This window comes from Coregonus lavaretus, assembly GCF_964263955.1.
Source record: "Coregonus lavaretus genome assembly, chromosome: 23".
NCBI classification, from domain to species: domain Eukaryota; kingdom Metazoa; phylum Chordata; class Actinopteri; order Salmoniformes; family Salmonidae; genus Coregonus; species Coregonus lavaretus.
The window spans coordinates 13246351-13261910 of NC_140010.1; the positions used below are offsets into that span (position 1 = coordinate 13246351).

Consider the following 15560-nt stretch of genomic DNA (forward strand, 5'->3'; position numbering starts at 1 on the left):
ATTCATCTAAATGCCCTGCCCATATGGCTTTATAAGACATTACAATAAGTATTAATTGTCCTCTGTAGGATCACAAGTGGTTATAGCTAAATCAATAAAGCTGCTCGTCAAAGTTCAGTATTTATTTAAAGATTCTACAGAGGATGAAATTACAGTACATGTCTGAGCATAAACAAATGTTTTCAGGAAGGATAAAGACCAACAAAAGGAAGGCCAGGGAGGGGTGTGATGTTCTATGTCTCGTTCAGGATGTCTGCGATCTTGGGGAAGCCAGCAGCATTGAGTGCTGGAACAAGGCTCTCGACGGTGGCCTGTGTCCCCTCACGGTCCTGCCAGGCCACCAGCAGCAGCTTGGCCTGCATGTCCACGTCCTCGCTGTCTGTCTCAATCTCCCGGATCTCCGCTGCTTTTATCTCCAGCTGGCCAGCCAGGGTCTTCCACTGGGCACCCAGCTTGGCTGCTATGTCATCCATCTGCTGGTTAGACACCAGCTTGGTCTGCATGCTCGGACCTGGGGGCTCACAAAAATGAAGGAATTAGGTGATGTTTTTGTAAAATCAAAAACATATTAACAAAAACAGGGGGAAGTAATCTACATTCCAACTGGAGCTTTGATTTTACAACTACTCATATCTAGAAGCTCTACACTTTAGTTTTACGCTAGAACTCACTGTCGTTGCTCTCTTTGAGAAGGGTGTCGCCGTTGTCTTCATAGTCTTCCTCTCCTGTCTTTATCTCCTCAGAAGGGAGGTCCTTCTGTGATGACAGGGCAAAGGGGATCCAATCCATCAAGAGTGAGGTGGAGACATGGGGAACATCTCAATTGCATTCTCATTGCGTCCCCTCTCCCCTCCGACCTTCTCCTCCAATAGGTTGTGAGAAGGACGCGAGGAGTATGCAATTGAGATTCTCCCATGGTGGACACCCTATGCTCCCAAGGGGACCCTTGCGTAAGTCATAAAATGTTTGAGTATCCAAGCACCCATAGTTCCAGCCAGACCAGACAACTCACCGGCAGCTCCTTGGCCAGTTTGATGACCATGCTCTCCAGGTAGTCGGCCAGGCTCTTGAACTGCTGGTTGGTGGGCTGGAAGAAGTGGGGACTCCTCCTAGACAACAGACGCAGGGCTCGCCAGCCATAGTTTGAGTTACACACCACCCTACAGGATAGAGAGTGGTGAGTGGAGAATATTGAACCAGAACACTTTCACATGGCAGAATCTTTCTTGACACCACTGGATAGGTCTTAGGAAATTAGACAATCAACAGTTCCATTACACTTATCCACAGTGTACAAAACATTAGGAACACCTTCCTAACATTGAGTTGCACCCCATTTTGCCCAATTCATTGAAGCATGGACTCTACAAGGTGTCAAAAGCACTCCACAGGGATGCTGTCCCATGTTGACTCCAATGCTTCCCACAGTTGTGTCAAGTTGGCTGGATGTCCTTTTGGGTGGTGGACCATTCTTGATACACTCAGGAAACTGTTGAGCATAAAAAACCCAGCTGCGTTGCAGTTATTGACACACTCAAACTTGTGCACCTGGCACCTACTACCATACCCTGTTCAAAGGCACTTAAAATATTTTGTCTTACCCATTCATCTGAATGGCACACATACACAAATAAGTTACTCAAGGCTTAAGAATCCTTATTTAACCTGTCTCCTCCCCTTCATCTACACTGATTGAAGTGGATTTAACAGGTTACATTAATAAGGGATCATAGCTTTCACCTTGTCAGTCTGTCATGGAAAGAGCAGGTGTTCCTAATGTTTCGTACACTCAGTGTATACACGTACTTGTACTCGTTTTCCACCATGTTGGCTGGGTCAGCTTGTTCAATGGCCTCTTCAAAGAACTCCTCCAGAGTAGGCATGAACTCCCTGTGGACAAGACATGAACATGTAGGGTTAAAGGATACGTATTTTTTTTTTTTTGAAGGGTCCAGAACAATGTTCCGTCAAATTTCTTTCCAGGACAGAGCAAATGTCTGGTCTGCTGAGCGCAAACTTGAAAGTTGGGAAAATTCTGTATAACTTCCAGCATGCGTTTACTGTCAACACTGAGGCTGCACCCGCTTTAAGTTACCGTTTCAGACAGTGGTCAAGTAGGCTGCTGTGGCTATTAGATCATAATGTAAGCCTACCAGAGCAGCCTAACATCAAAAACAATGGAGGAAATGTATCCCATAACATTTTAACATGGAAATAGCTGTTCTATCATTTAGCCTACTGTAGCAGCCAATGTGTGGTGTTCAATGTAGGCCTACATTCCATGAGACATGCAGGGCTTGACATTAACCTGTTTATCCACTTGTCCTTCAGACAAGGAGGTGACTGAAAATGTTGTGTTTAGAAAAATAAAATGCATTATTATTCCCATATCATTATTACAGAGAATTAGACAAATTATGCTACCCTCTGCCTATTGGTTACTTAGCTTAAGCCTGTCTCAAAATACAATACTGCCCCTTTAAGACATAAAAGAGCTCTTTACCCGACTCGCATTTCAAAGAGTTTTGTTTTGTGCTCTTATAGGAAGCAATCACTCCCCTATTGCTGACTACAAATTCTTTATAACTGGGCTAATAACTCACTAACTAGCAAAGGATATAAACAAATGTGCACACATGGATACATGCAGCTCTTTGATCTCAAAACAAGCGCATCTACTCACGACCGCTCATGCTGTAAACACAGTCCAGTTCAAAGTGAATGGCACAGATCCATACAGTGGGGAAAAAAAGTATTAAGTCAGCCACCAATTGTGCAAGTTCTCCCATTTAAAAAGATGAGAGGCCTGTCATTTTCATCATAGGTACACGTCAACTATGACAGACAAAATGAGATTTTTTTTCTCCAGAAAATCACATTGTAGGATTTTTAATGAATTTATTTGCAAATGATGGTGGAAAATAAGTATTTGGTCAATAACAAAAGTTTCTCAATACTTTGTTATATACCCTTTGTTGGCAATGACACAGGTCAAACGTTTTCTGTAAGTCTTGACAAGGTTTTCACACACTGTTGCTGGTATTTTGGCCCATTCCTCCATGCAGATCTCCTCTAGAGCAGTGATGTTTTGGGGCTGTCGCTAGGCAACACGGACTTTCAACTCCCTCCAAAGATTTTCTATGGGGTTGAGATCTGGAGACTGGCTAGGCCACTCCAGGACCTTGAAATGCTTCTTACGAAGCCACTCCTTCGTTGCCCGGGCGGTGTGTTTGGGATCATTGTCATGCTGAAAGACCCAGCCACGTTTCATCTTCAATGCCCTTGCTGATGGAAGGAGGTTTTAACTCAAAATCTCACAATACATGGCCCCATTCATTCTTTCCTTTACACGGATCAGTCGTCCTGGTCCCTTTGCAGAAAAACAGGCCCAAAGCATAATGTTTCCACCCCCATGCTTCACAGTAGGTATGGTGTTCTTTGGATGCAACTCAGCATTCTTTGTCCTCCAAACACGACGAGTTGAGTTTTTACCAAAAAGTTATATTTTGGTTTCATCTGACCATATGACATTCTCCCAATCCTCTTCTGGATCATCCAAATGCACTCTAGCAAACTTCAGACGGGCCTGGACATGTACTGGCTTAAGCAGGGGGACACATCTGGCACTGCAGGATTTGAGTCCCTGGCGGCGTAGTGTGTTACTGATGGTAGGCTTTGTTACTTTGGTCCCAGCTCTCTGCAGGTCATTCACTAGGTCCCCATGTGTGGTTCTGGGATTTTTGCTCACCGTTCTTGTGATCATTTTGACCCCACAGGGTGAGATCTTGCGTGGAGCCCCAGATCGAGGGAGATTATCAGTGGTCTTGTATGTCTTCCATTTCCTAATAATTGCTCCCACAGTTGATTTCTTCAAACCAAGCTGCTTACCTATTGCAGATTCAGTCTTCCCAGCCTGGTGCAGGTCTACAATTTTGTTTCTGGTGTCCTTTGACAGCTCTTTGGTCTTGGCCATAGTGGAGTTTGGAGTGTGACTGTTTGAGGTTGTGGACAGGTGTCTTTTATACTGATAACAAGTTCAAACAGGTGCCATTAATACAGGTAACGAGTGGAGGACAGAGGAGCCTCTTAAAGAAGAAGTTACAGGTCTGTGAGAGCCAGAAATCTTGCTTGTTTGTAGGTGACCAAATACTTATTTTCCACCATAATTTGCAAATAAATTCATTAAAAATCCTACAATGTGATTTTCTGGATTTTTTTCCCTCAATTTGTCTGTCATAGTTGACGTGTACCTATGATGAAAATTACAGGCCCCTCATCTTTTTAAGTGGGAGAACTTGCACAATTGGTGGCTGACTAAATACTTTTTTCCCCCACTGTATATGGCACTTGTCTATTTGCATATAGGGCTACTGCAGCTCTGATTGGTTATACCGCACCGGTCTGTGTAGAGTACGGGTTGAGTTGTGTGTATCAATACAATACTACTCCGATGCCTACAACAAAATCTCTTGCATAGTTAGTTTTGTTTCGTATGTTGCATTGAAAGTGGCTAATATTGCATTGATTCGATCACAATTCCCACAGTAAAGGGAAACGTTGATAGTAGTAAAACTAAGGGGGCAAACTCTAGGGCTCCCGAGTGGCGCAGTGGTCTAAGGCACTGCATCTCAGTGCTTGAGGCATCACTACAGACCCCCTGGTTCCATTCCAGGCTGTATCACAACCGGCCGTGATTGTGAGTCCCATAGGGCGGCGCACAATTGGCCCAGCATCGTCCGTGTTTGGCCGGTGTAGGCCGTCATTTTAAATAAGAATTTGTTCTTAACTGACTTGCCTAGTTAAATAAAGGTTAAAAAAACAAAAAACAAGTTGAGTTAAGTTCAATCTCGTGCTTCTCTGCGCGGGCTGATATTTATTTTGCACGGCAGTCCTGGGGAGATGCGAGCCCACGCGCAGCTTAGAGGGAACATTGGTCCAGACCACAGGAGGCTGCTAAGGGGATAACAGCTCATAATAATGTCCAAAATGGAGTAAATGGAATGTCACCAAACACATGGAAACCATATGTTTGATGTATTTGATACCATTCCACAAAGTGTCTGGACCCTTCTATAATATGCCATTTACATATATATTTTTAGATTTGGTTGTAGAAAAGCTCAATTCTCCTTTAACGTTAATAACTGGGTGAAAACTAAAAAGGTAGAAGTTATACACCAAAACCTTACATGTAGGTAGGTGGGCTATGTAACTTTGACCAGCTGCACCACCGCTGTAAAACCACTCACCTGCTATCTGACTGGCAAGCTGCCATATTGTTGTGGTTCAGATTCCACAGTCTCGTGAGTTCATCACTGCAAGAAAACAAACACATGAGTTTTGGCAAAGCCAAATTCAAGGGAAACTTTGTCACTCGTCCCCTATATTGGCAACATGCCATTTCTTGCCATTTTCATTAGGCTCCAATGTGAGGGCTAGACATTGTAAATAATCCAACTGGCATACCTCAACTTTCCTAAACCAACTATGGTTTTGGGAAACACATTACTATTCTGTCCCAGTTATCATTGCCATACAGAGTTGGGATATGCACTAAATGTCCAATTTTTTAGATTCTTTCTGTAATGAAAAGCGCTATAGAAGTTGAATAAATTATTATTGTACATTACAAGCACCCACCAAATTATTATTATTGTTATTGTTATTATTAGGTTAGGATTGCTACTTACTTCCCCATGAAAACCTTCCTGTCAGGGCCTTTACCTAGGAAGTCTTCTGGAGCTTGTCTCTTCCTCATGGGTCTCTTGGGTTTGTCATCTACTGGTCTGAAAATGTATTGAAAATGAAATACAGAAAGATCTTATTTAAACAAGTATTCACACCCCTTAGTCAATACTTAGTAGAAGTATCTTTGGCATTGGCAGCAATTACAGCTGTGAGTATTTTGGGGGTAAATCTCTAAGAGCTTTCCACAACTGGATTGTGCAACATTTGCCCATTATTCTTTCCAAAATTCTCAGCCACTCAGGAACATTCACTGTCTTCTTGGTAAGCAACACCAGTGTAGATTTGGCCTTGTGTTTTAGGTTATTGTCCTGCTGAAAGGGGAATTAATCTCCCAGTGTTTGGTGGAGAGCAGACTGAACCAGGTTTTCCTTTAGGATTTTTCCTGTGCTTAGCTCCATTCTGTTTGTTTGTTTTTTATCCTGAAAAACTCTCAATTTCTTAATGATTACAAGCATACCCATAGCATGATGCAGCCACCTCTATGCTTGAAAATATGGAGAGTGGTACTCAGTAATGTGTTGTATTGTATTGTATTTGCCCTAAACATAACACTTTGTATTTAGGACATTATTACTTTAGTACCTTGTTGCAAACAGGATGCACGTTTTCACTTTGTCAATTAGGTTAGTATTGTGGAGTAACTACAATGTTGTTGATCCATCCTCAGTTTTCTCCTATCACAGCCATTAAACTAACTGTTTTAGTCACCATTGCCCTCATGGTGAAATCCCTGAGTGGTGTCCTCCCTGCCCGGCAACTATGTTAGGAAGGACACCTGTATCTTTGTAATGACTGGGTGTATTGATACAAAATGTAATTAATAACTTCGACATGCTCAAAGGGAGATTCAATGTCTGCTTTTTACCAGTCTACCAATAGGTGCCCTTCTTTGCCAGGCATTTGAAAACCTCCCTGGTCTTTGTGGTTGAATCTGTGTTTGAAATTCACTCCTCGATTGAGGGACCTTACAGATAATTGTATGTGTGGGGTACAGAGATGAGGTAGTCATTCAAAAATCACAACAAAATGTGAAAAAGGTCAAGGGGTGTGAATACTTTCTGAAGGCACTGTATATATATTCCTCACTTTAATGTATGATATACATTTTCAATTTGGACTTTGTCTTGACAATAATATTTTCATGAACATTAGGTTGTTGAATTCTGCTGCCATACCTGTCCTTCACAAAGCTTGGGCATCCCTCATTTTTCCACGAGTTCCAGTTCTCCTCTGTGTTTAGGACATGCTGTCAAAATATGAGAGGGAACTTTTCATTGTCATCAATAACCCTTACCCTGTCAACCTTGACTTATCACACAGCAGGCTATATGTTGTGATGTCACTAATAAAACATGTGAACTAGCAGGAACTACACAGACTTACGGAATACAGAATATTCAGACTAGTCTTACCTCGACCATGGCGGCAAACTTGTCTCCATCCGGTGGGATCTCTCTGAGAAGCTACAGGGAACAAGTTAGACAGGTGATAAAAATAGCAATATCTGAATATACAATAAACACATGTATCATACAAAAGAGCCCAAACTCAGAGTGACGTTTCAAATGTTTACTCAGCAAAGATGTACAGCTGAATACATACAGTACCAGTCAAATGTTTGGACACACCTACTCATTGAAGGGTTTTTCTTAATTTTTTACTATTTTCTACATTGTAGAATAATAGTGAAGACATCAAAACTAATAACACATATGAAATCATGTAGTAACCAAAAAAGTGTTAAACAAATCAAAATATATTTTAGATTTTTCAAAATAGCCACTGTTTGCCTTGATGACAGCTTTGCACACTTGGCATTCTCAACCATCTTCATTAGGTAGTCACCTGGAATTAATTTCAATTAACAGGTGTGCCTTCTTAAAAGTCAATTTGTGGAATTTATTTTCTTCTTAATGCATTTGAGCCAATCAGTCGTGTTGTGACAAGGTAGGGGTGGTATACAGAAGGAATGGAAGACCCAGAGTTACCTCTGCTGCAGAGGATAAGTTCATTAGATTTACCAGCCTCAGAAATTGCAGCCCAAATAAATGCTTCACAGAGCTCAAGTCACAGACACATCTCAAAATCAACTGTTCAGAGGGGACTGTGTGAATCAGGCCTTCATGGTCGAATTGCTGCAAAGAAACTACTACTAAAGGACACCAATAAGAAGGAGAGACCTGCTTGGGCCAAGAAACATGAGCAATGGACATTCGACCGGTGGAAATGTGTCCTTTGGTCTGGAGTCCAAATTGGAGATTTTTGGTTCCAACTGCCGTGTCTTTGTGCGACGCGGTGTGGGTGAACGTATGATCTCTGCATGTGTAGTTCCCACCATAAAGCATGGAGGAGGAGTTGTTATGGTGTGGGGGTGCTTTGCTGGTGACACTGTCTGTGATTTATTTAGAATTCAAGGCACACTTAACCAGCATGGCTACCACAGCATTCTGCAGTGATACGCCATCCCATCTGGTTTGGGCTTAGTGGGACTATCATTTGATTTTAAACAGGACAATGACCCAACACACCTCCAGGCTGTGTAAGGGCTATTTTACCAAGAAGGAACGTGATGAGTGCTGCATCAGAAGACCTGGCCTCCACAATCCCCTGACCTCAACCCAATTGAGTTGGTTTGGGATGAGTCGGACGGCAGAGTGAAGGAAAAGCAGCCAACAAGTGCTCAGCATATGTGGGAACTCTGTCATCAAGGCAGCATTTTGATTTGTTTAACACTTTTTTGGTTACTACATGATTCCATGTGTTATTTCATAGTGTTGATGTCTTCACTATTATTCTACAATGTAAAAATAAAGAAAAACCCTTGAATGAGTAGGTGTGTCCAAACTTTTGACTGGTAGTGTACATTTTACATTTACATTTTAGTCATTTAGCAGACTCTCTTATCCAGAGCGACTTACAGTTAGTGAGTGCATACATTTTTTATCTTTTTTGTTTTCATACTGGCCCCCCGTGGGAATCGAACCCACAACCCTGGCGTTGCAAGCGCCATGCTCTACCAACTGAGCTACACAGGGCCCACGGTGTACATTCAATACAGTGCAGTGTCCACTTATAACCTAAGCTCTCACACCCTCCCTTCCGCAAAGATATACGTCAGTACTTTTCCCATCACCCAGGATTTCTCCGTGCATATCATAAGACTTATCAGTCAGGAGAGGCTTTGAGTTATTGGGAGCACATATTCCTATAGTTCACTAAATAATTACACTTCTCATACACAAAGAGCTTGAACCTAACACTACTTTCAATCTCCAAGGATATCAAAACAATCTATTCATACCAAGAGGATATAATGATATAAAACAGTAAAGATATAGAACAGTAATTTACAATCTATCAGATAAAAAACACACACACACACCTGGTACACAACTTTGGTGGTCTCCTCCATCCATGAACACTGATCATCATTCAGGATACAACTGGAGCTGCAGCAACAGGACGAGAGTTGGAAGTGAAGAGACCAACAGCAGTCAAATCACAATATGATTTCACTATTACATCTTCTACTGCTAAATTGAATCAGACTACATTCAACCTGCCATAGGGTATGATGGTGTGGGACGGGGGGCATCTTCTTGGGCCACCTCACCTTTTGAACTTGACCTGTCCCTTGAGGTACTGGAACAGGATAAGGTACTGCAGGAGGATGTGTCGTCTGAAATTACTGTCACTGAGCTGCAGGTCCATCAACTAGAGGGACAGACTGTGTCAGTGTATTTGAGGGTAACCATTTGAGCAAGGCGAGGCATAGACTTCCTAATCTCAATCACATAATGAGTAGTTACTTGGGATGTAAGGTGATTTGTAGACCAGTGACTGTGCAGTCTCACTGCAATGTAGTCAATCTCTATTCTGCTCTATTCTTAATTGATGGAAGAGGTTGAGATGTCACCTTCTCGCTGGTGAGGAACTTGGCAAAGTAAACGTGGTCTCCTCCTGCCGTCCTCAGCTCCTCCAGCTTCCTTTTAGAAGCCTGCATGTCGTCCAGCTTGAAGCTTTTAAACACTGCCAGCGTCTCGTCTGAATACTGCAGACAACATACAGAACATTTCCATTAACTCAAACAACTTTTCAGTGTCTTCTCACAGAAACAAATATGGCCAGCACCCATCTGGATACTTCATAGGACATACAGAATACTAACAGTTTTGAACAATAAATGTTTTAAAGCAAAGTGTCATACTTTTAGTAGATGTCCATAGATGGGTCATGTCAGATAAGAAATGGCCCAAAGCTATTTTGGGGGGAAAGAGTGAGGGCAGAAAAGTCACCTTGAGGAAAGTCATCCAGGAGAACTTGTCATAACACTGAACAGGGTTTCTGAAGTAGTCCTGCAGAGTCCAGAACTTTCTGTATAGGTTGTAGTCGATAGGGATGGAACTACAAACAGAGAGCAATGTTATAGATGACAACTTGTTTTAGCAAGCTGTAATCGAACTTACAAGACTTGCCAGCATAGGGATCAGTGTAATAGCTATGTTGATAAAATAAACACTGATGATTCCAAGCATTGTGATAGATGGAACAAGGACTCATGTTGCTTACCATGGAGCAGGTGCACTAGGTTCCTCATCTCCCATCTCCCCCTCCTCCACTTCCATCCCATCCTCTTTCTCCTCTGTGGGCTGTAGAAGACAACACAGAACAGAGAGTGAGAGTGTTCATTCATTGATAAACACATTAAACAGCACACACACACACACACACACACAATATAATTCAACAGCTTACACACTATATAGTATATGTAATCCTTAGAATTTACCTTCTGGCCAAGAGTGCTCTCTTGCTCATTTTTGTTGAATACTGTTATGTTGTCAAGATTAAACTGGCTCTGCAGGTTCAGACCTGAAACACATAAAGGAATACATGAGGAACATACTGGTGGCCACAAGTCCACATCCATGAGAAAACATTAATGACTTCAGTTCCTGTAGATCTATGTAACCCTCTCACCTGATTTCTCAGACAGGGGAAAGAGACGAGCCAGGAACAGCTGGATCCGTCCACAGAAGACTGTGTTCTGAGACTTGGACAACCTCCTCAAAAGATCTGCAGGGTAAGAAGATGGGGTTTAATGATGGAATATCTGCACATATCAAGATAACAACAAACAGAGCCGGCAGGTAGCCATCTGCCAGGAAGTGAACTTAATGTGTGCCTTTATCCTCACCATTACACATCCTTAACAAGTAGTTCTTCCCAGCAGTGTAAAATGAGTTCTGAAAGTGAGAGAGGAGAAAGTTATATTGGTGGTATTTCCTCAATAACTAAAAGGAAAAATATTCAGTAAGGAACCTGTCATCAAGTAAACATTGACAGTTACTCTAAGAACGCAGAGAAACACAGACTAAGCTACTTACAGACTTCCAGGTGGAGACATTCTCTTCAACAAAGGAGAAGATCTTATCACACTGGTCCAGAGGAAGACAGTCCAGAACATCTCCCAACAGTAGGAAAGGAGTGGTGGCGGAGCAGATACCTGCATGGACCAGTGAATTTACTACACTTTTCTACACAATTACTACATCATTTGCTGTCCAGCATGTATATCAATGAAATACTAAGGAGGTAAAACAGAGGTAGATGTAGTGATGTTATAATGTGACGTTCAGCCTGCTGCTTACCTTCAGTGACTCCATCAATGCTGAGATAGATGAGAGACAGGAAGTCATCAACGAGTGCTTTCTTTTCCACCTGTAAAAGAAAAGGAGAGAAAGGGAGAATGTTTCTCTTGACTCTTGGTGAAGCATATTGAGCATAAGCAAGATAATGTACTAGCAGTATACTTCGACAGATTTTTCCCAAAAAAATTGGCTTGGGTATTTGAACCAGCGACCTTTCGGTTGCTGGCCCAACGCTCTAACCGCTAGGTGGCAGGTAGCCCTTGAGCATGGCACTTAACCCTACTTTGCTCCAGGGGCGCCGTACTACTATGACTGACCCTGTAAAACAATACATTTCACTGCACCTATCAGGTGTATGTGACAACAAAACAAAACACACATATATACACATACATATAAATATACTGAACAAAAATATAAACGCAACATGCAACAATTTCAAAGATTTGACTGAGTTACACAGTTCACAGAAGGAAATCAGTCAACTGAAATGAATAAAATAGGCCATAATCTATGGATTTCACATGACTTGGCAGGGGCACAGCCATGGGTGGGCCTGGGAGGGCATATGCCCACCCACTGGGGAGCCAGTCCCAGTCAATCACAATTCGTTTTTCTGCACAAAAGGGCTTTATTACAGACAGAATTACTGCTCAGCACCCCCACTCCCCCTCCTCAGTATATCCCGCAGGTGAAGAAGCCGGATGTGTTCGAGTCCAGGCTCTGTCGCAGCCGGCCGCGACCGGGAGACCCATGGGCGGCGCACAATTGGTCCAGCGTCGTCCAAGGTAGGGAAGGGTTTGGCCGGCAGGGATGTGGGTTCGTTTCCCACGGGGGGCCAGTATGAATAAAAAAACAAAACATGTATGCATTCACTAACTGTAAGTCGCTCTGGATAAGAGCGTCTGCTAAATGACTAAAATGTCAAATGTAATTGTAAATGTGGAGGTCCTGGGCTGGAGTGGTTACACGTGGTCTGCAGTTGTGAGGCCGGTTGGATGTACTGCCAAATTCTCTAAAACGACGCTAGAGGTGGCTTATCAAGAAATTAACATTAACATTTCTGGCAACAGCTCTGTTAGACATTCCTGCAGTCAACATGCCAATTGCATGCTCACTCAAAACTTGAGACATCTGTGGCATTGTGTTGTTTGAAAAAAATGCACATTTTAGAGTGCCATTTTATTGTCGCCAGCACAATGATCATGCTGTTTAATCAGCTTCTTGATAAGCCACACCTGTCAAGTGGATGGATTGTCTTGGCAAAGGAGAAATGCTCACTAACAGGGATGTAAACAAAATTGTGCACAGAATTTGAGAGAAATAAGCTTTTTGTGAATATGGAACATTTCTGGGAGCTTTTATTTCAGCTCATGAAAAATTGGACCAACATTTTACACGTTGCATTTATATATCCACGTATATAACAAAAAAAAAGAAAGAAAAAAAAGGAGAAAAAAAAAAATATATATATATATATATATATATATATATATATATATATATATATATATACACACACACACACACACACACACACACTACCGGTCAAAAGTTTTAGAACACCTACTCAAGGGTTTTTCTTAATTTTTACTATTTTCTACGTTGTAGAATAATATTGAAGACATCAAAACAATGAAATAACACATATGGAATCATTTAGTAACCAAAAAAGTGTTAAACAAATCAAAATATATTTTATATTTGAGATTCTTCAAATAGCCACCCTTCGCCTTGATGACAGCTTTGCACACGCTTGGCATTCTCTCAACCAGCTTAATGTGGTAGTCACCTGGAATGCATTTAAATTAACAGGTGTGCCTTCTTAAAAGTCAATTTGTGGAATGTATGTTTGAGCCAATCAGTCGTGTTGTGACAAGGTAGGGGGGTATACAGAAGATAACCCTATTTGGTAAAAGACCAAGTCCATATTATGGCAAGAACAGCTCAAATAAGCAAAGAGAAACGACAGTCCATCATTACTTTAAGACATGAAGGTCAGTCAATATGAACAATTTCAAGTTTCTTCAAGTGCAGTCGCAAAAACCATCAAGCGCTATGATGAATGGCTCTCATGAGGCCCGCCACAGGAATGGAAGACCCAGAGTTACCTCTGCTGCAGAGGTTAAGTTCATTAGAGTTACCATCCTCAGAAATTGCAGCCCAAATAAATGGTTAACAGAGTTCAAGTAGCTCAACCTCAACTGTTCAGAGGAGACTGCGTGAATCAGGCTTTCATGGTCGAATTGCTGCAAAGACACCACTACCAAAGGACACCAATAATAAGAAGAGACTTGCTTGGGCCAAGAAACACGAGCAATGGACATTAGACCGGTGGAAATCTGTCCTTTGGTCTAATGAGTCCAAATTTGAGTCCAACCACCGTGTCTTTGTGAGACGCAGAGTAGGTGAATGGATGATCTCTGCATGTGTTGTTCCCACCATGAAGCATGGAGGAGGAGGTGTGATGGTGTGAGGGGGCTTTGCTGGTGACACTGTCTGTGATTTATTTAGAATTCAAGGCACACTTAACCAGCATGGCAACCACAACATTCTGCAGTGATACGCCATCCCATCTGTTTTGCGCTTAGTGGGACTATCATTTGTTTTTCAACAGGACAATGACCCAAAACACACCTCCAGGCTGTGTAAGGGCTATTTGACCAAGAAGGAGAGTGATGGATTGCTGCATCTGATGACCTGGCCTCCACAATCACCCGACCTCAACCCAATTGAGCTGGTTTGGGATGAGTTGGACCGCAGAGTGAAGGAAAAGCAGCCAAAAGTGCTCAGCATATGTGGGAACTCCTTCAAGATTGTTGGAAAAGCATTCCAGGTGAAGCTGGTTGAGAGAATGCCAAGAGTGTGCAACGCTGTCATCAAGGCAAAGGATGGCTACTTTGAAGAATCTCAAATATATTTTGATTTGTTTAACACTTTTTTGGTTACTACATGATTCCATATGTGTTATTTAATAGTTTTGATGTCCTCACTATTATTCTACAATGTAGAAACTAGTAAAAATAAAGAAAAACCCTTGGTGTATCCAAACTTGACTGGTACTGTGCTACACTTCTTTAAACTTACAATCTGCTCCTCCAGGACCTGCCTCAGAGCTTGGTCAAGGGTGGTCTTCTTCTCTGTATCACTGTGGAGAGACAAGCAGGCAGACAATGTCAGTGGTGAGGTGGACAGAGGCATTGCCTAGAGATAATTGAATTAATGTAGACAGCTAGATAACGTTAGCTATGTAACGTTATCCACTTACTTTCCAGTGATCTGGTTGAATGCGTTTAACAAAGGTTTGCTGGTTTTGTTGTCCAACGCACTTCTGGTTGAGGCCTGGATGAGAGTTATAACAATTGAAAAAATTATAAAAGCTTAGTATTTTCTTGAGACTACACGTTAACCTGCTAACGTTCTTAAGCTAGCCAGCTAACGTGTCTAACAAATATTGCTTGGCTTGCAAAGGTATTGTAAGCGTTTCTACAAAGATGTGATAAACAATTTAAATCATGCATAGAATAGACTCTGAAATACATCGTATTGAAGTTAAGTTCTTACTGTAAATGTATCTTTTGCATCGTTGAAATTGAATAAAGTCAGTACAGACATCTTTCCTCTTCAACAATAAACGTGACCCCAACTTAAGTTGTACATCCGGTTCAAATGGGGCGCATTCAGGATGTCAACATTGTAAGGCATGGTTCAGAAAGTAATGTTTATAATTTGTAATATAAATACAATTTACCGATAATCTTCTGAACTAGCGGTATTTTCATTTTGTATCCTATGAATGTCAAAGTTTACAAGGAACATAATCAGAGCCACAGGTATACATTCGTTCGTATCGTCAACATTAGAGTAAAATGTACTGTTCAACTAGGCCTATGCCAAATCAAATGCATTGCATGCCTTTAGAAATATTGCTAAAACTTCATTATTTCATAACCAGTGTAATAACGGATGTAGCCTATTGCATTTCAGGGATGATTTATTTTGGTATAATAGCCTTCAGTTTTACATGAGGCCAGAAGATGACACTATACACTTTGGAACGATTGACTGTGGTTCCACAGAGTTCCTAAACCCAGAAGCGCGAGACTTCCGGGAAAGCATGCGCAACAGACCAAGCTGAGTGTTTGAGAAGTCAATTATTTA

The 15560-nt window shown here is 41.7% G+C and overlaps 1 protein-coding gene across 1 annotated transcript; it reads right to left on the reverse strand.

Annotated features, from left to right (window-relative positions):
* Positions 1–107: 107 nt before the first annotated feature.
* LOC311099232 (THO complex subunit 1-like) lies at positions 108–15476 on the reverse strand. Its single transcript, XM_084139917.1, has 21 exons — positions 14964–15476; positions 14668–14741; positions 14487–14547; positions 11400–11469; positions 11136–11254; positions 10946–10994; positions 10729–10824; positions 10538–10620; positions 10318–10397; positions 10044–10152; positions 9665–9799; positions 9362–9462; positions 9131–9197; positions 7161–7211; positions 6924–6994; positions 5691–5786; positions 5250–5315; positions 1807–1890; positions 1013–1160; positions 672–756; positions 108–511 (listed from the first exon to the last, which is right to left on the reverse strand). The coding sequence occupies exons 1-21, from the start codon at positions 15012–15014 to the stop codon at positions 234–236; spliced, it is 1974 nt and encodes a 657-aa protein (XP_083996043.1). The 5' UTR covers positions 15015–15476; the 3' UTR covers positions 108–233.
* Between the last annotated feature and the right edge of the window lie 84 nt (positions 15477–15560).

Excerpts from the sequence above, each read along its gene's own strand:
- LOC311099232 (XM_084139917.1), bottom strand. The coding sequence starts at position 15,014 with ATGTCTGTACTGACTTTATTCAATTTCAACGATGCAAAAGATACATTT. Across the intron at positions 11,255-11,399 it reads CATTGATGGAGTCACTGAAG|GTATCTGCTCCGCCACCACT; the intron begins GTAAGCAGCAGG and ends TGGTCCATGCAG. Across the intron at positions 10,995-11,135 it reads ATGTCTCCACCTGGAAGTCT|AACTCATTTTACACTGCTGG; the intron begins GTAAGTAGCTTA and ends TCTCACTTTCAG.